At 44.4% G+C, this 25,811-nt stretch overlaps 1 protein-coding gene across 2 annotated transcripts in view; it reads left to right on the plus strand.

Annotated features, from left to right (window-relative positions):
• ctsh (cathepsin H) overlaps nt 1-25,811 on the plus strand; it is a 40,903-nt gene that overhangs the window by 7,007 nt on the left and 8,085 nt on the right. The window contains exons 2-9 of one of the 2 annotated variants that reach the window (XM_072277980.1): nt 2,597-2,628; nt 9,085-9,190; nt 11,276-11,346; nt 13,895-13,999; nt 18,841-18,927; nt 19,028-19,083; nt 20,555-20,636; nt 23,900-23,968. In XM_072277980.1, the coding sequence (XP_072134081.1) occupies nt 2,597-2,628; nt 9,085-9,190; nt 11,276-11,346; nt 13,895-13,999; nt 18,841-18,927; nt 19,028-19,083; nt 20,555-20,636; nt 23,900-23,968 (608 nt within the window). The remainder of the gene's footprint in view (nt 1-2,596; nt 2,629-9,084; nt 9,191-11,275; nt 11,347-13,894; nt 14,000-18,840; nt 18,928-19,027; nt 19,084-20,554; nt 20,637-23,899; nt 23,969-25,811) is intronic. The other variant, XM_072277981.1, reaches the window with a different exon arrangement.

The following is a 25,811-nucleotide window of genomic DNA, read 5'->3' on the forward strand; positions in this document are numbered from 1 at the left end:
GGAAGTCCAGAACGAGGGGCCACAGTTTGAGGATAGAGGGGAAGCCTTTTAGGACCGAGATTAGGAAAAACTTCTTCACACAGAGAGTGGTGAATCTGTGGAATTCTCTGCCACAGGAAGCAGTTGAGGCCAGTTCATTGGCTATATTTAAGAGGGAGTTAGATATGGCCCTTGTGGCTACGGGGGTCAGGGGGTATGGAGGGAAGGCTGGGGCGGTGTTCTGAGTTGGATGATCAGCCATGATCATAATAAATGGCGGTGCAGGCTCGAAGGGCTGAATGGCCTACTCCTGCACCTATTTTCTATGTTTCTATGTTTCTAAATGAAAGGGTAGACTATTTCCTAAATGGAGAGAAAATTCAAAAATCTGAGAGGCAATGTGACTTGGGAGTTCCTATGCAAGATTCCCTAAAGGTTCATTTGCAGTTTGAATCTGTGGTGAGGAAGGCAAGTGGGATGTTAGCGTTCATTTAAAGGGGACTGGGATATGAAAGCAAGGGTGTTGAGACTTTATAAAGCACTGGAGAGACCTCACTTGGAGTATTGTGAGCAGTTTTGGGCCCCTTATCTCAAAAAGCATGTGCTGAAACTGGAGAGGACTAATAAGAGGTTCACAAAAATTATTCCTGGATTGAACAGATTGTCATGTGAAGAGAGTTTGATGGCCCTGAGTTTGTACTCAATAGAATTAAGCAGAATGAGCTGTGACCTGTCGACTGGTGAAAGGTCTTGATAGAGTGAACATGGAGAGGATGCTTCCTATGATGGGAGAGACTTGTTTGCTGGTGGGACAGGCAATGAGACAGCAGTGTCGCCTCATTGTAGCTAGGACAAGCCCTCAATTGTTGGGATTGCATTACAGCATGACGTCCAGGCTCGGTTGGGGTGGCCTCACCCACCAGTGCTGCCCTCCAGTGTTGGATTGGTGGAGTTACAGGCAGGACTGCTGGGAACCGTCAATTTGCAGGATTTGTCGCTCCAAGGACCTGGATTAGAAATTTGTTTTCTTACGTTACCGTGCTCTTTTTTCACCTTTCTTATTATTTTGAATGCGCGTGTATGTTTTTGCACCTCAGACCCAGAGGAACGCTCTCTCATTCAGCTGTGTTCATGTGTGGGTTGAATGACAATTAAACTTGATTTGATTTGATTTTGACCAGAGGGCACAGCCTCAGAATAGATGGGTGTCCTTTTAAAACGAAGGTGAAAAAGAATTTCTTTACCAGAGAGTGGTGAATCTATGGAATTTGTTAGCACATACAGCCTTTATGTGTATTTAAGGCAGAGGTTGATAGATTCTTGACTGGTCAAGGCATGAAGGGATTCAGGGAGAAGGTAGGATTTTGGGGCGAAGGTGAAAAATGGATCAGCCATGATGAAATGACAGAGCAGACTTGATGGGCCAAATGGCCTTATTCTGCTCCTATATCTTACGGTCTTATGGTAATTAAACTAGAAAAGGTATAGAAACAACTCATGAGGATGTTGTCTGAACTGGAGGCCTTGGGAAATTCCCATGGTTGGGAAAAGGGCCTTCCCCTTTTCCCAACCATGATCCCCCTCTCCCTGCCCCCTTCCCACTCTCATTCCGCAATAGAGACCCAGATCAAATTCAGGTTTATCATCACTCACAAATATCATGAAATTTATTTTTTTATTTTGCAGCAGTACAATGCAATACATAAAATTACTGCAGTATTTTGCAAAAATCTCAGGCACCCTGGGTGTGTGTGTGTATATATATATATATACACATACACACACATACACACCCAACCACTTTTGCATAGTTCTGTACATGAAACAACCAACAACCTCGGACTGTGTTGGTCTGCACCAACAACCAACACAGTTTGAGGATGTGCCGGGGGCAGCCCGCAAGTGTCGGCACGCTTCCCGCGCCAACATGACATGCCCGCAACTTACTAACCCTAAGCTTTGGATGGCGGGAGGAAACTGGAGCAGCCGGCGGAAACCAGGCAGTCATGGGGAGAGTGTATAAACTCGTTACAGGCAGGAACAAACTCCTCGCAGAATCGGATCCTGATCGCTGATTACTGGTGTTGTGAAGCATTGCACTGACCACGATGGCACCGTGACGCTGCGACTCTCATTGCAACAACAGGGATGGTATTGAGTGGAATGGACTGGTTGTGATTGGGACGTAACTAAAAGGAGTGCAATTTTATTGATACAGACAATATATGTACCATATTGTGTTGGCGTGTGGCCAAGTGGTTAAGGCTTCGGTCTAGTGAGTTTGAGCTTTGGCCGAGGCAGCGTGTTGTGTCTTTGAGCAAGGCACTTAACTACATATTGCTCTGTGACGACACTGGTGCCAAGCTGTATGGGTCCTAATGCCCTTCCCTTGGACAACATCAGTGGCGTGGAGAGGGGAGACTTGCAGCATGGGCAACTGCTGGTCTTCAATACAACCTTGCCCAGGCCTGCGCCCTGGAAACCTTCCAAGGCGCAAATCCATGGTCTCACAAGACTAACGGATGCCTATAATGTAGCATATTGAGCATCAGCAAACTTAGTAACAGAGGGAGCATGGTGATTTAAATGAGATAATTTTCTTTGCTTTGTTTTACAGAAATAAATACTTTCAAGAAATGGATGATAATGGTAAATATTTGTGCTTTGTTGTTTCTGCCTCCACCCCCACCCCCCGTTTCAAAGATGCACCCTACTGCTGTTCATATTTTCTAGCTTTCTCCCTCCACCCACTGAGTCTGAGCTTTTATAGACCAGATTGCCCACGTCAAAGTAAAACTTATTATCAAATTATATATTTGTTACCATGTACCACCCTGAGATTCGTTTTCTTGCAGGCATTTATAGGAAAAGTAAAGGAATAGTACAGAATCTACAAAAAAAACTATGCATAAGCCAAGACTGACAAATAACCAATGTACAAAACAAGATAAACTGTGCAGTGAAATAAAATAAATACTGACAACATGAGTTATAGAGTCCTTGAAAGTGAGTCTATAGGTCACAGAATCAGTTCAGTGTTGAGCTGAGTGAAGTTATCCATAATGGTTCAGGAGCCTAATGGTTGAGGGGTAATAACTGTTCCTGAACCTGGTGGTGTGGGACCTGATGGTTGAGGGGTAATAACTGTTCCTGAACCTGGTGATGTGGGAGCTGATGGTTGAGGGGTAATAACTGTTCCTGAACCTGGTGGTGTGGGACCTGATGGTTGAGGTGTAATGACTGTTCCTGAACCTGGTGGTGTGGGACCTGATGGTTGTAGGGGTAATAACTGTTCCTGAACCTGGTGGTGTGGGACCTGATGGTTGAGGGGTAATAACTGTTCCTGAACCTGGTGATGTGGGAGCTGATGGTTGAGGGGTAATAACTGTTCCTGAACCTGGTGGTGTGGGACCTGATGGTTGAGGTGTAATGACTGTTCCTGAACCTGGTGGTGTGGGACCTGATGGTTGAGGGGTAATAACTTCCTGAACCTGGTGGTGTGGGACCTGATGGTTGAGGGGTAATAACTGTTTCTGAACCTGGTGGTGTGGGACCTGATGGTTGTAGGGTAATAACTGTTCCTGAACCTGGTGGTGTGGGACCTGATGGTTGTAGGGTAATAACTGTTCCTGAACCTGGTGGCATGGGACCTGATGGTTGAGGTGTAATGACTGTTCCTGAACCTGGTGGTGTGGGACCTGATGGTTGAGGGGTAATAACTGTTCCTGAACCTGGTGGTGTGGGACCTGATGGTTGTAGGGTAATAACTGTTCCTGAACCTGGTGGTGTGGGACCTGATGGTTGTAGGGTAATAACTGTTCCTGAACCTGGTGGCATGGGACCTGATGGTTGAGGGGTAATAACTGTTCCTGAACCTGGTGGTGTGGGACCTGATGGTTGAGGGGTAATAACTGTTCCTGAACCTGGTGGTGTGGGACCTGATGGTTGTAGGGTAATAACTGTTCCTGAACCTGGTGGTGTGGGACCTGATGGTTGAGGGGTAATAACTGTTCCTGAACCTGGTGGTGTGGGACCTGATGGTTGAGGGGTAATAACTGTTCCTGAACCTGGTGGTGTGGGACCTGATGGTTGAGGGGTAATAACTTCCTGAACCTGGTGGTGTGGGACCTGATGGTTGAGGGGTAATAACTGTTTCTGAACCTGGTGGTGTGGGACCTGATGGTTGAGGGGTAATAACTGTTCCTGAACCTGGTGGTGTGGGACCTGATGGTTGTAGGGTAATAACTGTTCCTGAACCTGGTGGCATGAGACCTGATGGTTGAGGTGTAATGACTGTTCCTGAACCTGGTGGTGTGGGACCTGATGGTTGAGGGGTAATAACTGTTCCTGAACCTGGTGGTGTAGGAACTGAGTCTCCTCTACTCATCGCCTACTCAGAGCTTAAGCTAGGTCCCTTTGTCTATTTCTAAACTTCATTCAAGGAAGGAACTACCTCATTGTGACTCATGGGAAGTCCCCACAGCTCTGCGAAACTTCCACACTTCTGCTTTTCTGCATTCCCATTCTGAGAAATTCCCGTCCTTTTTAAATGTCCGATTCCTAGGAATATTGTATCATAGAAAGTAGAACGCAATGTCGTGCTGACCCCTAAGATCAATCGAACCCTTCCTCCCACATAACCCTCCATTTTGCTAACATCCATGTGCCTATGTCAGAATCTCTTAAATGTCGCCGACGTATCTGCCCTTACCAGCAGCCCTGGTAATGTGTCCCACACACGCGCCATTATCTGTGTAAAAAAATCTACCTCTGGCATCCCCCCAAACACTACTACAATCACCATAAAATGATGCCCCTTGCTGTTTGCTATTTCAAGCCATGAATCTTGCTATGCACACAATATCTCCCATATTTACCACCTTGATGTAACATTTCATTGCCAGTGACACCTACATAAAGAAAAATTCAAACTCCTAGAGTACTGTGCAGAAGTCTTGGGAGTTTATATATATTTGGGTGCCTAAGACGTTTGCACAATACTGTATTTGCCAACGTGGAGCGGAGAGCGAGTTTGTAAATCTGATGGGAGCTAAGGATGTTGGGAATGGTGAGGGTGGAGTGCCACGGGAGCCACGTGGGACAGTTGGGGGAGATGGAGTACCAGGGTACGTGTGGTGTTGGAGCAGACACACTCAGCCCTGAGACACCAGGCAAGGTCCTTTCATTCTGAACAACTGGTTTATTGATCATTACAGAATGTCTCTCTGGTGTTCCCCTCTGCCTTCCCCTTTTCCCAACCATGATTCCCCTCTCCCTGTCCCCTTCCCACTCTCAGTCCACAACAGAGACCCAGATCAGGATCAGCTTTATCATCACTCACGTATGTCATGAAATTTTTTTTTTGCAGCAGTAGTACAGTGCAATACACAAAATTACTATGCTTCTTAGGCACTGTAGCTATATATATGTGCCTAAGACTTGCACAGTTCTGTATGTTCTTAGAAACAGTGAGACGCAAATGTAAACATTTCTTTTTCAATACAGGTCACCTCTGATCCACCTGTTCCTCCAAAGTTCAATGTAAATTTGCTATCTAAGTTCGTGTATGTCACCATATACTATCTCGTGATTCATTTTCTTGCAGGCATTCACAGTAGAACAAAGAAATGCAATAGAATCAATGAAAACCTACACAAAGGCTGACAATTAATGTGCAAAAGAGGACCAAACCAGGCAAATATAAAAAAAATCAAATAATAAATAAATAAATAAATAAATAATATTGAGAACATGAGTTGTAGAGTCCTTGAAAGTGAGTCCATAGAAAGTGGTCCAATACCTCCAGTCTCTGCCCTCTTGCTTCCTAATTCTATTCTTCCCTGCTTTGACATGGTTATTGTAAAACCTGAACTGTATCGCGTTCAAGCCCAGGATTGGCAGCAGTTAGTTCTGCTAGCTCACAGTTCCAGGGATCTGCGTCTAATACTGGCCTTGGGTACCATCTTGTGGCACTTGTACATCCTAGCCCTGATCGTGCAGGTTTTCTCCGGGTATTTGGGACTGTCCACATCTCGAAGATGAACTGGCAGGTTAAAGAGCTGCTGTGAATTGGTGTAGATGAGTGGCAAATGAACGAAAGGGGAGCTGATGAGCGTGTGAATTGTAAGGGTACAGGAGAGGTGGGCTGAAGGGAAATAAGAGAGCAACTGGTCTGCCGGGAGAGACGTTGACCTGATTGACTGAGTGGTCTAGTTCTGTGTTGTAATACATTAGTAAGCTGCTTGAAGGAGGGGTAATGTCCGGAGATTGAGAATAAGTCCCCCTACTCTTCCAAAAGTGGCCCATGGTAACCCACTCGTGTTTGCACTTTTGGCTTGGAACACAAACTCTGACTTTAACTCCATCATTTTCCTCAGTTGCCTTATCAAAATTATCCTCTGGCCCCGAAACTCTGCTTTCTGCCGTCTCCACATCCGCTCATCCTCTGGCCCTGAAACCCTGCCTTCTATCTTCTCCACATCTGCTCAAGGCTGCCCATTTCTGCCATTCTCCTAGTCTGCATTTGATGACCTGATGGTATGAACATCGATTGTGTTAACTTCTGGTAACTTCTCTCCTTTCTCTTTTTCCATTCTTCATTCTGCTTCCCTTTTCACCCCTTCTCTTCTCTTTAGCTACCTTTCACCTCCCTCTGGTTCCCCTCCTGCTTCCCTTTCTCCCATGGCCCACTGTCCTCTCCTGGAGCCCTGCCCTTCCAGCTGACCTTGTAAAGTGTTACTCTAATTGCTGCACTTCTGTGCCACCTCAACCTGTACTGGCCAAACAAGTTGTGTTTGAAGTCTTTAAGGACCAGGGCCATTCACAGGGGTAGGTGAGAACAACAAGCTTGGGTTTTTGCATTAATAATGGTCACCAACACTGGCCTTTAAATTCCGGCATGTTTAATTTACTCAATTTACACTAGATCCATTCAGAAGTCATGTTGGGATATGAACTCGTGTCTCTGTGATGATTATAGAGATTTATAAAATACGAGGGGCATAGATAAGGTAGGTGGTCACATTCTTTCCCCCAGGGTGTGGGAGTTGACAACTAGAGGCAGAAGAAAGTTCCTTTTTCTTCAGCCCTTCACTCTTCCACCTGTCACCTGCCAGCTTCTCAGTTCATCCCCCTGCTCCATCCACCCACCTTCCCCCTCACCTGGTCTTACCTGTCACCTGCCAGCTTCTCAGTTCATCCCCCTGCTCCAGCCACCCACCTTCCCCCTCACCTGGTCTTACCTGTCACCTGCCAGCTTTTTACTTCGTCCTTAATCATCCACCCACCCACTTTCCCCCTCACCTGGTCTTACCTGTCACCTGCCAGCTTTTTATTTCGTCCTTAATCACCCACCCACCCACCTCCCCCCTCACCTCATTTTACACCCACCCACCTTCCCCCTCACCTGATTTTACACCCACCCACCTTCCCCCTCACCTGGTCTTACCTGTCACCTGCCAGCTTTTTACTTTGTCCTTAATCACCCACCCACCCACTTTCCCCCTCACCTGGTCTTACCTGTCACCTGCCAGCTTGTACTCCTCCCCCTCTCCCCACCTTCTTATTCTGACTCTTTCCTTTCTGGTCCTGATGACAGGTCTCGGTCTAAAACATCGACTGTTTATTTCCCTCCATTGATGCTGCTTGACCTGCTGAGTTTCTTGGGCATCTTATGTCTGCTGCATTTGACAGGCTGCCTTCTCCATTGCTACCCCACTTCCAGCCTCTCGCATAAATGGTCACGGGTTTCAATTGTTGCTACTGCTGATGGCAGAAATCATGTGGGGCATAGATAAGGTGGAAGGTCATGATATTTTCCTCCCCCTGTGGTACCGGCCACAATGCAAACATTATGTGAGACACCGTCCTGCACGTGCAACCTGTCCCTTATTGCTTGTGCTTATTACATTGGTTTGTGACATTGATTAACAAACCTAGATCCTTTAGATCTGCCTGTATTCCTACACTACCAAGATAATTATCTCATCATGATCACTTCACGGCCTTTGGGGACTGACTGCAGCCAGAATGGATGTAGAATTTCCTATATTACAAAATACTTAATTAACTGTCAACCACCTTCAGATATCCTGTGACTGTGAAAATCTCCACAGATGTGCCCGTTCCTTCGTTTCATCCTCCTCGGTCTTGTGGACAATGAGACACTCTGCCCGGCAATGCCCCCGATTTAATCTGAGCCTAATCAGGGGGCAATTTGCAATTCACTGGTACGTCTTTGGACTGTGGGAGGAAACCAGGGCACCCAGAGGAAATCTACACGGTCACAGGGAGAACGTACAAACTCCTTACAGGCTGCGGCGGGAATTGAACCCGGGTCGCCTGCACTGCAAAGCGTTATGCTAACCACTACTCTACCCTGCCACCCATGAAGGCCAATGTGCCAAAAGCTCTCCTTTCACCCCTTTCTACCCGTGAGACCATTTTCCAGGACGTATGGATCTGGGTTCCCAGATCTCTCTGCTCTACCATTCTCCTCAGTGCCCAGCTGTTCACTGGCTAAGTCCGATCCTGGTTTGTCCCCCCAAGGTGCAACACCTCACACTTGTCTGTATTAAACTCCATCTGCCATTTTTCCAGCCAGTTCTGATCCCACTGCAAGCTTTGCTAGCCTTCCTCGCTGTCCACGACACCCCCAGTCTTAGTGTGATTAGCAAATTTGCTGATCCGGTTTAAATCTTATTTCATTCAGTGATTTTTTTTACAATCTGGATTGTGCTACGTGAAAGGGCAGTGGAAGCAAAGTCAACTGCGTGCAAAAGAATTGGATAGATTCTTGGAAAAGATCTGCATGTCTATGGGTAGACGGAAGACTGTGGGGTGTTGGGGGGGGAGTGAGGCAGCTCACTGTAAAGCTTATTCCTTTGTATGCTGATTGCCAAGTGACCTTTCATATTGCCAGTTTCTCGGGTGTGGATATCGTGCAACCTTTCCCTTCTAAAGACAGTCTTTATTCGCCACCTAACGTGGGCTTTAATGACATATTTTATTTGGTTCTGCTTTCTGGGATGTTTCACTACATTAATAGTTGATACATACTGTAAATGCGAACTGTTATTGATAATATTTTACTTGATTCCCGCTCAGCACAACAAAGACTACAGCACAGAGGAGTATACCAACAGGATGCACACTTTCATCCAGAACAAGAGAAAGATTGATGCTCACAACAGTGGCGAACACTCCTTTCAGAGTGAGTCCATTCAAATACACTCAGTGCCCAGTGTATTAGGTACACCTGTACACCTGCTCGTTAATGCAAATCTCTAATCAGCCAATCATGTAGCAGCAACTCGGTGGATAAAAGCAGGCAGACATGGTCCAGAGGTTCAGAGATTCAGACCAAACATCAGAATAGGGAAGAAATGTGATCATGACCATGGAATGATTGTTGGTGCCAGATCGTTGGTTTGAGTATCTCAGAAACTGTTGATCTCCTGGGATTTTCACACACAACCATCTAGAGTTCACAGTGCAATAAACAAAAATCCATCCAGTGAGTGGCATTTCTGTGGGCAAGGCATCCATTAGTCTTGTGAGACCATGGATCTGCGCCTGGAGAGTCTTCACTCTCCAGGGCGCAGGCCTGGGCAAGGTTGTGTGGAAGACCAGCAGTTGCCCGTGCTGCAAGTCTCCCCTCTCCACGACACCAATGTTGTCCAAGGGAAGGGCATGAGGACCCATACAGCTTGGCACCAGTGTCGTCGCAGAGCAACGTGTGATTAAGTGCCTTGCTCAAGGACACAACATGTTGCCTCGGCTGGGACTCGAACTCACGACCTTCAGGTTGCTAGTCCAGTGCCATAACCACTTGGCCACCTGCCCACAAAAGCACCTTGTTAATGAGAGAGGTCAGAGGAGAATGGCCAGACTGGTTCAAGCTGACAGGAAGGCGACAGTAACTCAAGTAACCACCCGTTACAACAGTGGTGTGCAGAAGAGCATCCCTGAATACACAACGCATCAAAAGTTGAAGTGGCAGCAGAAGACTGTGAACATACACTTAGTAGCCACTTTATTAGGTACAGGGTATATCTAATAAAGTGGCCACTGAGTTTATACTTATAACTGGATTTATAGCTCCCTTTAACTAGACAAAGCTCTGCATATCGATCAATTAAATTGAGCCCAGAGCGGAATAAGAGGGCACAACTTTAAAATTAAATCAGTGCTGTTCGGAGAGTTATGGCATTTCTTCACACAAAATGGTGGTCGTATAACTAAGTATGTGAGGGGAAAAGGCAGTTCCTGAAGCATTCAGTGTGCGTCTTCACACTCCTGTACCTCCTCCCAGATGCTAGTAGTGACAAGCTGGCAAGTCCTGGGTGGTGAGGGTCCTTCACGATGGATGCCGACTGCTTGAAGCATCGGCTTTCGGAAGTGTCCTCAATGCTGGGGAGGCTTGTGCTCGAGAGGGAACTGGCTGAATTCCCAAGCCTCGGCAGCTCTTTTCGACCCTCTGCAGTGGCCCGAGCCTCCGTACCAGAGGCAACCGGTTAGAAAGCTCTCCACAGCACATCTGGAGAAATTTGCTAGAGTGTTTTTGCTGTGCCAGATAGACAAATCGCCTGGCTCCAGTTTCCCCAGTGTTTCTAAATACCCTAAAAACGATTAAGATTAAACGGAAAGAAGAGCAAAAAGGTGAAAAGCAAGGTCATGAGGTCAACACATTAGAACTAAAAACTTCCGGTTATTTTAGAGTTTGTTGAAACATCATGGATTGAAGTTAATTTGATTAACTATTGCCATGCAATATATATACACTCCGTGTGGTCATGTGGCCAAGTGGTTAAGGCATTGGACTAGCGATCTGAAGGTCGTGAGTTCGAGCCCCAGCCGAGGGAATGTGTTGTGTCCTTGAACAAGGCACTTACTCACACAGTGCTCTGCGACGACACTGGTGCCAAGCTGTATGGGTCCTAATGCCCTTCCCTTGGACAACACTGGTGTCGTGGAGAGGGGAGACTTGCAGCATGGGCAACTGCTGGTCTTCCATACAACCTTGCCCAGGCCTGCGCCCTGGAGAGTGAAGACTTTCCAGGCGCGGATCCATGGTCTTGCAAGACCTAACAGATGCCTTTATATATACTCCATGTACAACAGCCGAGGTTACTTCATAGACCGATACAGAGTGAAGAAAAACAATGTAATCTATTAAAATTACAGTTGTGAAGTAATACATTCACTGTAAATGTTGTGCAATCTGTACTATTTACGTTGACGTAATTCCCCAGACACAGTACTGCAAAGGCCTAATGTATCAATTCCTTTTCTACAGTGGGTCTCAACCAATTTTCTGACATGACCTTCAGTGAGTTTAAGGAACTATACTTGATGAAAGAACCACAGGTACCGACTTCTTTCAGCTGTTATCTCCTTGGGTTTTATGCTCGTGCACTAAAAGGGAAAGACTAATATCGGATACCCAGGGATAAAACACAGAATGAAAGTATCACTAAGCAAGGCAAAAAGTCCGAGGAACAAGACCATCAGTGGCACAAGTATTCTGGCTTCTCCCCGCTTCCTGATGAAAAGTCTCTGCTCAAAATATTAGCTGTTTATTCCCCTCCACACATGCTGCCTGGCATGCTGAGTTCCTCCAGCATTTTCTGTGTGTTAGTCGAGAACATGCTGGCTGGTAGTGTAGTGGCGTCAGCGTCGGACTTTGAGGTGAGTGGTTCCGGGTCAAATCCGGCCGGCCCCTTGCGCGCTTTGCACCCGTGCTGGGTTGAACCTCGAGCTAGTGACTAAGCCTCATTTAAAAAAAAGGCAAAATGCTAAAGAAGTGGCAAGGTTATCACCCAAAGTGCCACCAGGCATGGAGAGGAATAACATAACTCAAGAACATGAACACACCTTGACTGTGTATTCAACCTTATTTGGAATTTATGTCCTCTCCTTTCTCATCTAGTTTTATAATTTTCCTTTTCCACTTTTCTGGTGGGAAACACTTTCATCTCTGGCTTAGGAGATCGTGAGTTCATTATATTCTAACTCTTTATACGCTGCATTGTTAATGGTATCAGTGCTTGAAGTGCCTTTGTTTGGATGTTTTACTAATGTCCTCCTCTAATCTGTGGGTGACACAGTGGCGTAGTGGATAGTGCAACACTTTAGGGTCAGCACCCAGGTTCAATTCTGCCACTGTTCCTAAGAAGGTTACACATTCTCCCTGTGATAGCGTGGGTTTCCTCTGAATGCTCTGGTTACAGCTACTAAGTTGTGGGCATGCTACTTTGGTGTCAGAAGTGTAAGGACACTTGTGGGCTGTCCCCAGCTCATCCCTATGGTAATCTATGACCTCTAGTTCTAGTCTCACTCAACCTCAGTGGAAAAGTGGAAAACCTTATCCATACCCCTCATGATTTTGTATACTCTGTGCACATGGCCATAGAGAATGAAACAGCATAATTTCAAAAAAGCAGGGGAACCCTCCCAGAGAAACTCTCAACGTTATCTCACTGCTTTTTGTTGTAGCTTAGTCTGTCCAGATAATGGCTGCTGCCTTTCCCTAGGTTTCAAAGATACTTCATTAGCTGAAACGCCCCCTGGCGAAAGGTGCTTCAGAAATAAAATACTTTTTTAATCTCTTGCTGTACAGTTGCTTTTCAATGTTTTGTGGCTTATTCCTACACATAAATACTCTGCAATGTTATTGTATAGACAATGCTGGAGTTACTCCGGACTATATCTCCTGCAGATTAATTTCTACATTATTTAATGGTGTTCCAATAACTAACCAGGCTATACAAAGCCCAGAAGCCTGGCAATTATATATATTTTTTTCGTAATTATATAATTGAGATATTCCTTGAATCTGAGTTTCTAATCATGGCAGAGTAGTTCATGAAAACTAGCAGAATCATCTTTCCATTTCATCTTTTTCATTTACATCTTTATTTATCACATGTACATTGAAATATACTGAATAGTGAAATGCATTGTTTGCATTAACAGCCAACACAACTTAACGATTTAATGGGGGCAGCCTGCAAGTTCAAAGTTCAAAGTACATTTATTATCGAAGTATGTACACTTTATACAACCTTGAAATCCATCTCCTTACAGGCAGCCACAAAACAAAGAAACACAATAGAACCCATTAAAACAAAAGAAGACGGTCAAACACCCAGTATGCAGAGAGAGAACAAAAACAAATCGTGCAAACAAGAAAAGTCAGCCGATAGCATTCAGAACTGAAACTGATGATTCAGAAGCCCGTTAGCCTCAGTTCAGTGCAGAGACGAGTAAACCTCGCGGAGCAGTGAGCTGAACTGGCACGTCCCTGACCCCCTGACCTTTTCGATCCGGTCCGGCGCTGAAATCGTGCAAAGCTTGGGTTGTTCCTTGCTCTCGGGCTCGAGCCCTGCCACCTCTATAATGCATGTATCCAACCTTTTCAATTTGACTCAGAGCTTAAATCGATCAAAACTCAGGTGCCTTGGTAGAAGTATGCCAAATTATGAGCGGTGTAGATAGAGTAAGTGCAAGCAGGCTTTTTCCACTGAGGTTGGATGGGACAACGAATAAAAGTCATGGGTTTTAAGGGTGAAAGGTGAAATGTTTAAATGGAACTTGAGGGGAAACTTCAGAATGTGAACAAGCTGTCATGCAAACTCAATTCCAGTGTTTAAGAGGAGTTTGAATGGGTACGTGGATGGGTGGGGTATGGGGGGGGCTACTGTCCGAATGTAGGTCAATGTGAGTAGGTAGTTTAAATGGTTTGGCTCGGACTGGATGGGCCAAAGGGCCTGTTTCTGTGCTATACTTTTCTATGACTCTATGATTGTCATCTGAAATAAAGAGCTGGGCTCCAGTCTGTGGTGAATAACAATCTTCAGGCCTCAATATGACTAAGTTTACTTTTCCTAAAAGAATTGTTTCCTTTGTCCAATAGAACTGTTCAGCTACGCGGGGGAACCATTACATGAAAGATGGCCCATTACCCAAGTCCATAGATTGGAGAAAAAAAGGAAATTATGTCACGCCCGTGAAAAATCAGGTAAAGTTTCATAATTTATGGTCACTAAATCAGCCACAGAAGGAATACAGTCAAAGGAAAAGCAAATTCTATGGACACTGGGAAAATGCAATAAAAAGCAGAAAATGCTGAAAATACTCAAGTGGTGAGACAGCTCAGAGAGGGAGACAATGATGTTCCATTGTGGTAGAAATGATTAAAACTAATGTCTGATGGGATACTGACCATTCTGGAGCAGCTGGGCTTAAGACTGCTGATGTGTATCGAGAATAACCTTGGATGATAAGTGAACTCCAATTAATAAGATACTAGGCCCCTGGAACCAGGAGGGAGGATGTGTCTGGGGGTAAATTATGAGCCCTGATAACAGGGAACAAAGAGGACTGTTAGATCGCTAGACTCACCCTGAGAGAATAATTGACATGTCTTTTAAGCGATTGATAATGTACTAACCTTGGGAGGCCAAACAAAGTTATGTGAAGTTGTTTGTCTTGCTGTATAAATATGAGCTTGGTATAACCTAGAATTCAGAGTTCTGGTGGTGATGGAGACTGCTGCAGACTCTCCATGACATCGTGTTAATAAACTCTTAAAACGAATCTCGAAGTCACTCTGGGTGTCCTTACTGTTTCAGACATCCCACCCTGCAAAAACTCATTTCAGGGAGGTAGCACCATCAATTTGCGGGAGACTCCCGGAACTTCCAGGAGAGGTGGGATGTCTGCAATAGAGTAGCTCCTTAGCAGCTGGCCAGCTAGTTTAAATATTCTAATGAACGAATGACAGCTGTTAAACTCACCTCAACATGTCTTTTACAGTCTTAAACCACCATGGGCAATAGAAAAGTCACTGTTGCAAACAGTGCAGTGAGCAACACTGTCATTATTTTGACCCCTATTAGGCAGGGGTACACTTTAGTGTAGTCTGGGGTGACGTACGTTTCATATTTTCTTTTTTTGGAACTCTCTCGCTCTTGCTCTTGCTCTCACTCTCTCTCTATTGCGTGCTTTCTTGCTCTCACTCTCTCTCGCACTTGCTTTCTCGCTCTTGCTCTCGCTCTCTCACGTTTGCTTTCTTGCTCTTGCTCTCTCTCGCTCTCTCGCACTTGCTTTCTCACTCTCTCGCGCTTGCTTTCTCACTCTCTCATGTGCGTGCTCTCTCGCTCTCTCTCGTGGTCGCTCTCACTCTCTCTCGCGCTTGCTTTCTTGCTCTTGTGCTCGCTCTCTCACTCTCTCTCGCGCGTTCTCTCATGCTCGCTCTCAAAAAAATCAATTTCCAGGACATTGTATATAATTTGCGGGCATCAGGGAGCCACTATTAATTTGCGGGAGACTCCCGGAACTTCCAGGAGAGGTGGGATGGCTGGTGTTTCCACGACAACCAGGCAGAGTAAGGGCAAAGTGTGCAGTATCGCACTATTAGCCAGTGAGCTAGACCTGCAGCAGCGTGCGTCGAAAATAGTTTTACAGCTAAGCACAGTGAATGGTCAGAGTTAACTTCAAAAGTACGTACTCTTGAACACTACACTGCAGAGGACAGGAAGGCTCTCGAATGGGTGGTCAAAACTACCCCACACATCACCAGCACCAGCCCACCCGCCATCAAGGACACGCATACAGAAAGGTGCTGGAAAAAGGACCAGTAACATCATGAAGGATCCCCCCCACACCGCTCGTGGACTGTTGGTCCCACTGCCATCAGGGAGAAGTAACCTCCACGCTACGACCACCAGACACAAAAACAAAGGTTCAGAAGTTCATTTATTATCAAAATGTGTATGCTGTATACAACTCTGAGATTAATTTTCTCCAGATAGCCACGAAACAAAGAAAACCATGGAAGTCGAAGAAAGAAAGATATAAATCCCCCCACACGAGAAAAGAAAGAAAAGCTCACAAAAACCCCAAACCTCCAATCCCCTCTCTCACACAGAAGAACCTAACAGATCTCCCACATGGAAAACAGCAACAAGACACCTGCACCCACTAACCCAGTCCAACCACCACTACTTTCTCATTTCCTGTCAGTCACCTTGAGTACAGGCACTCCGTGCCTCGCACCTCTTTATGGACATACAATCATAGAAACATATATATAAAAGGCATCCGTTAGTCTTGCGGGACCATGGATCTGCGCCTGGAAAGTCTTCATTCTCCAGGGCGCAGGCCTGGGCAAGGTTGTATGGAAGGCCGGCGGTTGCCTATGTTGCAAGTCTCCCCCCTCCACGACACCAATATTGTCCAAGGGAAGGGCAAGGGCCGATACAGCTTGGCACCAGTGTCATCGCAGAGCAATGTGTGGTTAAGTGCCTTACTCAAGAACACAACACGCTGCCTCGGCTGGGGCTCAAACTCACAACCTTCAGATCGTTGGTCGAATGCCTTAACCACTTGGCCACGTGCCCACACTAAACATAGAAAACCTACAGCCTGATACAGGCCCTTCGGCCCACAAAGTTGTGCTGAACATGTCCCTACCTTAGAACTACCTTGGCTTACCCATAACTCTCTATTTTTCTAAGCTCCATGTATCCATCCAGGAATCTCTTAAAAGACCCTATCGTTTCCGCCTATACATCAATCGATGTATATATGCTATTTTAAGTATTTATATTTATTGTGTTCTTTATCATATTGTGTTTTCTGTGCTGTATCAGATCCAAAGTTACAATTATTTTGTTCTTTACACTTATATGCCGGAAATGACATCAAACAATCTTGAATCTTGTGCAAGCCAACATATTAGATTATGAGAACACTCAGTCCTCTTTTATTGTCATTTAGAAATGCATACATGCATTAAGAAATGATACAATGTTTCTCCAGAGTGATATCACAGAAAACAGGACAAACCAAAGACTAACACTGACAGAACCACATAATTATAACATATAGTTACAGCAATGCAGAGCAATACCATAATTTGATAAAGAACAGACCATGGGCACAGTAAAAAAAAGTCTCAAAGTCCCAAGTCGATCGACTCCCGAGTCCCTGATAGCAGGCGGCAAAAGGGAGAAACTCCCTGCCATAAACCTCCAGGCACCGTCAACTTGCCGATGCCTTGGAAGCAGCTGAACCCAGCCGACCCTGAGTCCATCTGTCTGAAAACTCTGAGCTTCCGAGCAGCCTCTCCAATACAGCCTCCCGAGCGCCATCCTCTGCCAAGTGCCTTCAACCTCTCTCCGGCCACTGAAACAAGCAAAGCCGAGGATTTCGAGGCCTTCAGCTCCAGAGATTCTGGTTACCACACAGTAGCAGCGGCAGCAAAGCGGGCATTTCAGGAGTCATATACCCAAAATTGCAGTATTTTTCCAGCAAACTGCGGTGCTAGGAGATGGATACACAATATAAATGATGGACAGAATGAACATTTTCATAAGCACAAGAGCTTCTGTAGATGTTGGAAATCCAGGGCAAAAAAAAAACAACAAAGCACTGGAGGAACGTAGCAGCATCTATGGAGGGGAATAAACAGTTAGTGTTTCAGGCAGAGACCCTTCATCAGGACTGCAAAGGAAGGGGGAAGGAGCCAGAGAAGGAGATGAGGGTAGGGGAAAGAGCACAAACTGGAAGGTGATTGGTAAAACCAGTTGCGTGGGGGAGGGGAGATGAAGTGAAAAGCTGGGAGGTGAGCGGTGGAAAAGGTAAAAGGCTGGAGAAGAAGGAATTTGATGGGAAAGGAGAGTAGACCATGGGGAAGGAGAAGCACGGGTGGGGGGGAGGGAGTTAATAGGTAGGTAAGGTTCAGAGAAGAAGTAGAGTGGGGAATGGAAGAAGAGGGAAAGGGGAGGAGGAAAAATTCGTGGAAGCTGGAGAAAGCAATGTCCATGCCATCAGGTTGGAGGCTCCCCAGACAGAGTATGAGGTGTTGCTCCTCCAACCTGAGAGTGGCCTCATCATGTTGGAATGGGAATGGGGATTGGAATTAAAATGGTTGGCCACCAGGAAATCCTGCTTGGTGTGGACCTGACACGTAATAAAGTATTAAAAGTGAAATGTTTTATTGTTGTATAGGCATTATTATTTTAATTTTTAAAATACTTATCACTATTTTATATTCAATAAATCCTATCATTAGATGCATCGTTGTTTATGCTTGGACAACTTAAATGCCGGCACAGGTAGACTGGAAGCCCGAGTGATGGGAACGGAGGCAAGGGTCAGGCTGATTTTGCTCGCTGTCCCGCAAATTTTCACTTTTCTCCCCCAAGGTGCCGAGGCTGTGAACTGGTCCGGCTGCTGTGTGTTTTGGCTCCACTGGTGTGATAAATTGGGACTGAGACTTGGACCTACTCTGGGAGTGGATCTGGGGACTCAGTCTGTTTCGGAATGCTATTGAATTGCTTCTGTTGTTCGCATGATGATGTGTTTTGTTTCCCTCTTCCTCTGCGCAGTGGTTTTGATTTTTTTTTAAACTGGGTTATTCAGGTTTCTTGCTTTGTGGCTGCCTGTAAGCAGACAAATCTCAAGGTGTATAATTTATACATTCTTTGATAATAAATTTACTTTGAATCTGTATTATTTTAAATGTAAAATACTTCATTATTTTATAGGCATTGGATAAGCTTCATTGAATATATATTATTTTGTACAGCACCCTAAATTGCTTCAGGAGAATGCTATCAAAGAAAAATTCTGGAAGAAAGAAGACAGTGGTCCAAGTTGGTAAATTAGAGATGAAGGTATAGTAGAGAGGGAGACCCACAGTAGGGAGGGTTTTCTACTGTGGAATTTAGGGTCTTGGCCCTCTAAGCAGCATCTAAGTTCTACTGTATGAACAACTAAGATACTTTAGGCACAGAATAAAACCTCTTTTCTGGTTCTAGTCTTAAAGTTATTTACATATTGTGTTCTCCACAGGGTGCATGTGGGAGCTGTTGGACATTTTCCACTACAGGGTGCTTGGAATCTGCAATTGCAATAAGGTCCAAACATCTTCTTACACTGGTAAGTGTAGCTCCCAAACTTCCCTCGTTTAAGCTAGCAGTTATTATTGATCACCATTCTAAGTCTGCATGAGGCTAAGATATTTTAAAACTTCTCCTAGGCAGAACAACAGCTCATAGACTGCGCTCAGAACTTCAACAACCATGGCTGCTCAGGGTGAGTGATTCAGTGATGTGTTACATATTTTCAAAAAGGTCTTCATTTTGAATGTGGGACTAAAAGTTGACCATCCAGTAATCATTAGAATCAGAATCAGGTTTAATATCATGGCGCAACACATCACACAAACCAATCTTCCGTCCGTGGACTCACTTTACACCGCGCGCTGTCGGAGCAGTGCTACCAGGATAATCAAGGACACGACCCACCCAGCCAACACACTTTTTGTCCCTCTTCCCTCCGGGAGAAGGCTCAGGAGCTTGAAGACTTGTACGGCCAGATTTGGGAACAGCTTCTTTCCAACTGTGATAAGACTGCTGAACGGATCCTGACCCGGATCTGGGCCGTCCCCTCCAAATATCCGGACCTGCCTCTCGGTTTTTTTGCACTACCTTACTTCCCATTTTTCTATTTTTATTTATGATTTATAATTTAAAATTTTAATATTTACTAATTTTTACTATTTTTAATATTTAATATTTGATATCCAGGGAGCGGAAAGCGCAGAATCAAATATCGCTGTGATGATTGTACGTTCTAGTACCAATTGTTTGGCGACAATAAAGTATAAAGTATATCAATGGCAAATGTAAAATTTGTTGTCTTTGCGGCAGCAGTACAATACAATACATAATAGAAAAAAATGTGAATTACAGTAAATATACAAAGGTATATATTAAATACAAACGTTTGTAGAAATTAAATAAGTAGTGCAAAACTATCAAAAATAGTGAGGTAGCTTTCACGTGTGCAACATCCATTCAGAAATCTGATGGCGGGGCAAAGAAGCTGTTCCTGAGTCGTTGAGTGTGTGTCCTGAGGCTCCTGTACCTCTTCCCTGATGATAGCAATGAGAAGGGGGCGTGTCCTGAGTAATGGCGGTCCTTAATGGCGGATGCTGACTTTCTAACGCATCGTCTTTTGAAGATGTCCTCGATGCTGGGGAGGCTCGTGCCCATAATGGAGCTGACTGAGTTTACAACTTTCTGCAGCTTTATCTGTTCCTGTGCAGTGGCCCCTCCACACCAGACGGTGATGCAACCAGTCAGAATACTCTCCACAGTACATCTGTAGAAATTTATGAGTGTCTTAGATGTCATACGAATTCTCCTCAAACTCAATGAAATACAGCCTTCTCCACAAAGGCTCCTTCACCTGCTGTGGGATAGGGGTAATCTCTCTTTGTGACGAATCCAACTACATTCCTTTTACAAATGTTTATCCACTAAAAAAAGCACTACATAATAATCAGGACGTCATAAGTTATTTACAGTTTCAAGTTAAAATGTGATTATTACTATCTATAGCACGGTGAGGCAATTTCAATCCCATGCACAATCCGTCCAAAGTAATGAACTCTGCATCCTATGATTGTGATGCTTTTGAAGTCATAAAACAGGAACTGATTCTTCACAACTCCCTGTGGCTATTTCCTGCTTTACAGTTGTGTTTTCAAATATTTCTCTAGGGGTCTGCCAAGTCAAGCCTTTGAATACATAAAGTACAACCATGGGTTAGAAACAGAAAAGGATTATCCTTATGAAGGAAGGGTGAGAATTTATATTTGTAACTATACAGTTAAAGAGCATCTTGCTTAACTATGTCTTTGTTTAATCTATTAATTTTTGAAATGCAGTGCAACTCAGTGAAATGCATTGTTTGCATTAACCGCTAACACAACACAAGGATGTGCTGGGGGCAGCCCGCAAGTGCCACCACACATATCCGGCGCCAACGCAGCGTACCCAAAATGCTTGGCAGAACAACATAGAACACAATAAAACAGAACACAACGAGCAACAAACAACAACAGAAAAACAAGCCCCTTTACTCCCCCCTCCCACACACAAACACGGACAGTCTTCCAACACCAAGGCAGAGATCTGGGCCTCCAGTGTTCACACTTTGCCCACCAGGCTTCAGCTTCCAGACTTCTATACTACCAATGGGCTTTGATTTTTGGTATTCACCTTCAGACTTGCTGATGACAGGACCCCAGACTCCAGGATCACACACTGGGCTCGCTGACTCACTGGCCCCTGTGCCTCCTGCTCACATTTTAATTCCAATCCCAGGACACACTGACCTGGGCCAGTCCAGCATCCATACACATGTCACTGGCTTTCAAGCGTGAAGCGGAAGCCCAGACTCTGTCCTGATCTCTAACTCCCCGACATCCCTGTCCCTAAACCCTAATATGACACCCATCTCCCCTCATTATACCTCAACCATCCTTACGAACTTCAAAAACCAACTAAAGCTGAGCTACGACCTCGATGGAGACTGCAGCTTCGCAACACTTGGAGAATTATGTACAGTGAGGTGTTTTAAAGGTAGTACTCGTCACACTGTAGGAAGGCTGTGTTTGCACTGGGAGAGCATAAGAACGTGGTCCTAATAGGGGCCAGTGGGATTTATAGTAGTTGGGCAGAAGGGTTGGGATGGACACAGTGGGCTGAATGGCCTGTTTTCCTGCTATCAAACTCTGACTCGGGATCTGTTTCTAAGGTGCAGTATCAGGAAGTTCAGAGGAAAACAAGATGACTGGGCAGAATCAGCATGGTTCCAAAAAGGAAAACATGTTTCACTAACCCTTTATATCTTCTAAAGGTGTAACTAGCAGTGGGTATAAGGAAGATAAGAGAGAGGCAGCGGAGGGGCCATTTTGGATTTTCAGAAGGACTTTGATCAGAGATCATGCAGTAGACTACTGAACAAGATTAAAGGCTGTGAGGTTGGGGATGTCAGAAAATAGAGTGGGAATGGGCCTTGGGGTAGCAGTGGTTAAAATAGCTGCATACCCTAAGAATCATTGCTGGCTTCATCTATTTACTGTATGATCTACATTAATAATCTACACCACAGAAGCAGGCCCTTCAGCCATCTAGTTTGTGCCAAACTGTTATTCTGCCGAGTCTCATTGACCCGCACGGACCATATCCCTCCATACCCCTCCTATCCATGTACTTATCCAAACTTCTCGTAAATATTACAACCCATACGCACCACTTCCAATGGCAGCTCATTCCACAGTCACACCACCCTCTGAGCGAAGAAGTTCCCCTTAAGTATTTCACCTTTCACCTTTAACCTATGACCTCTAGTTCTAGTCCCACCCAACCTCAGTGGGGAAAGCCTGCCTGCATTTACACTATCTATACTACTCATAATTTTGTATACCTTGTAGCAAATCTCCCCTCACTCCACAGAATAAAGTTCTAACCTATTCAACCTTCTCTCTAACTCAGGTCCACAGGTCTAGGCAACATCAGTGTAAATTTTCTCTGTACCCTTTCAATCGTATCGATATCTTTCCCGTTGGTCGGTGACAAGGACAATGCACAATACTCCAAATCTGGCCACACCAACGTCTTATACGTGTCACCATAATATCCCAATTCCGGTACTCAGGACTCTGATTACGAAGGCCAGTGTGCCAAAAACTCTCATCGCGAGCATATCTAACCGTGACACAACCTTCGAGGAATTATGGATCTGTATTAGACCATAAGATCATTAGACCACTCAGCCTAGAGTGTCTGCTCCACTATTCAATCTTGGCTGATTTATTATTCCTCCAAATCCCATTCTTCTGCCTTCCCCCCATGACCATTCCCAATGAGAGAATTAAATGTAGTATATGCAAAACATTATGATAAAATGCTAGATAAGATAATGAACTGTGAGTAGTCTACAAAGGGAGTGGACAATAATATGCAGGTAGAGAATAATGGGGCAGTGCATGAATTTACCTGTTATAACAAGATCTATGGAAATCTATTCTGGAATCATTATTTATAGGGACATCTGTGCCCTTGTGGTATTTTTTTAAAACATAGAAAATTAATAGTCAAGTTTGGGAAGAGCTAACTGGTATGCAGAGGGTTTGGGTGTGAGATAAGGAAGGTTGGTTGTAGATGTACAGGATTTTGGTGAGATAAGGGAGATTCGAAGTACAAATACTATCCAAATACATGCAGTACTCAGCTCTGAGATTCATCTTCCCCACAGACAGCCACAAGACAAAGAAAACCATGGAACCCATCCTGAGAAAAACATCAAACCCTACCTTCCCATGCCCACAAAAAAAAACAAATCATGCCAATGGCAACAAAAAAAAACACAGGTTATAAAACACAAAATTGAAAGAGTCCAGGCATATTCAGTTCAGCTCAGTGTTCGTTACCTGCAGGCTGCCCCGATTCAAAATCACCCACAAACAGGAGCAACCAGAAATACATCATAATGTAAACTAGAGTCCAGTCCACAAACTGTGTTGATTAAACCTTGCCCGAGACCCAGAACTCCGGGACCACCCTCCACAGGTACTTTCAGCTAGGGCAAAAAATGAACTGTTGTTGGAATTTGATGTGTCAGGTAGCATCTGTGGAGGCAGAGGGTTGGTTGAATTTTCAGGGCAGGACCCTGTGTCATGATTAGATGAAGGGTCTCAACCGAAATGTTAACCATCTTTCTGCCTTGATAGACTCTGCCTCACGTGCTGAGTTCCTCGAATGGTTTGTTATTTTGGCAAGCCCATCCCTGGATTATTTTGTGTTGCATTTTTCTTATCGCCTTAGGAAAGATAATCCATTTTTTGAAGGATTGCAATGGAAACACACTAATCTCACAAAGTAATAAAGCATAATACACTTTTCCTCAAAATTTTTAAACTAAAACCCAGTCATAAAATCTTCTAATCAAAAGTCTACCCAACTTCAGCAGCTATTTTACAGAGCAAAAAAAAGGGATCTAGCAAACTGCAGTTAATATTCATTTTATGATTCGCTTTTCCTCTTTATGTTTCGAACAGAATGCAACTTGCAGGTTCCGGGCCAGCAAAGCCGCTGCGTTTGTCAAGGATGTGGTCAATATAACAGAGGTTGGTTGCAAATTATCATGTAATTATTAACAATCACACACACACACACACACACACACACACACACACACACACACACTCACACACCTTCACAGTCACCAGGGTACAGCTCCCTCCAGGCTCTAGGCACACAAATGTGCACAGGGACAGACAGAGACCAGACAGACTTTCTGTCCCTTACCAAACTACACAGAGAAGCAGCACGGATCAAAGTGATAATGGATGAAGTGAATGGGAAATGGTGTGAGGGAAGAATTCCAACACGAGGCCATCCATTTTGCACTTTAACAACAGAATGTTTTCCAAATAGTGAAAAGCAAAAAGTACTGGAGGTCTGCGAAGTCCTGTGAGTTCATGTACCTAAATGAGTAAATATTTAATTAAAAATAGTAAAGTCCCTGGATATAAAGACTGAAGGGAACAGGAGTTATGTTTCAGTTGTACTGAGAACATTTCTGGTCTGGTCTGGTCTGGTCAGCAAGCTCAGGTCCCATTGAACCAGTCAGAGCCTATGGGTGGAATACCTCATGAATCACTGAACACCTTGGAGAGTGGCCCCCAGCCCTTGGTCCTGAAAGGAGTCAAGGACAGTTTTACCTAATCAAGAGTTAAGTTACCAAGAAATTGCTAGATTGAATGCCTGGAACAGTCTAGCCAACAATATAGTGGGGTGCCTTCTTCAGAAGGATTGCAATAGTTCCAGCTCGACTGCCATGGCGCACACACTCCTGTTTCAGGTCAAGTGGATCAATTCATTGGTGTTCATTTCCAGTTCTCTGGCTGCTGTCTCCATCATCATTTGTCTTTGCCTTCATCTTGCTTTCTATCCTTCAATCTTTCCCATAATTACCGTGCATTCTAATTCCTCTTTCCTAATCACACGCCCAATGAAGTTACGTTGTCTTTTCATGATCTCATACATTATTTCGCTTTTTGTGCTTGCTCTGTTCATGACATCCTCGTTAGATATTCATTTCGTCCATGATATTCTTGGCATCCTCCTTAAAAACCACATCTCTGCTGCTTCAATTTGTTTCCTCATGTTACTAGATATTGTCCAACATTCTGAGCCGTATAACATAACTGGATAAACGTAACATTTCAGTGCTCTAAGGCGGGTTGTCATACCTAGTTTAGTATTGGTCAGTATACTCTTCATTCTCGTAAAGGTGTCTTTTGCCATCCCTATTCCTCTTTTGATGTCCATGTCACACCCGCCATCTGATGTCACCCAGTTTCCTAAGTAGCAAAGGTTCTGTACTTGTTTTATAACCTCCCCGTTTATTCTCAGCCTGCAGATAGGATTCTCCTTCTTTTTGGATATCACCATACATTCTGTCTTTTTGTAGTTGATAGATAGACCCATTTTTGCACTTTCTTCAAGAACTATATCAATTAAGTTTTGTAGTTCTTCCTCCATACTTGCAATTAGCACAGTGTCATCTGCATATCTAAAATTATTGATGTTTTCACCGCCAACTTTGATTCCCAAGATGATTGTAATATTGTTTCACTATACACATTAAACAAATCAGGGGAGAAAACACACCTTTGTCTAACACCGCTCTTGATTTTCGTAAACTGACTCACTTCTCCATTTATTCTTACAGCGGCAGTTTGTTCCCAGTACAGGTTTCTGATTAGGCGGAGGTCTTTCGAATCTAGATCTAGAGTTTTCTGTAATATTTCAAATAACTTATTGTGCCTCACTTTATCAAATGCTTTTGTGTGGTCAATAAAGCAAACAAACAAATCTCTTTGCACTTGAATAGTTCATTCTGATAGTATTCTTAACATCAATATCGCGTTTCTTGTACCTTTGTCTTTCACAAAACCACATTGT

The sequence above is a fragment of the Mobula birostris genome, chromosome 14 (assembly GCF_030028105.1).
Source record: "Mobula birostris isolate sMobBir1 chromosome 14, sMobBir1.hap1, whole genome shotgun sequence".
Taxonomy (NCBI): domain Eukaryota; kingdom Metazoa; phylum Chordata; class Chondrichthyes; order Myliobatiformes; family Myliobatidae; genus Mobula; species Mobula birostris.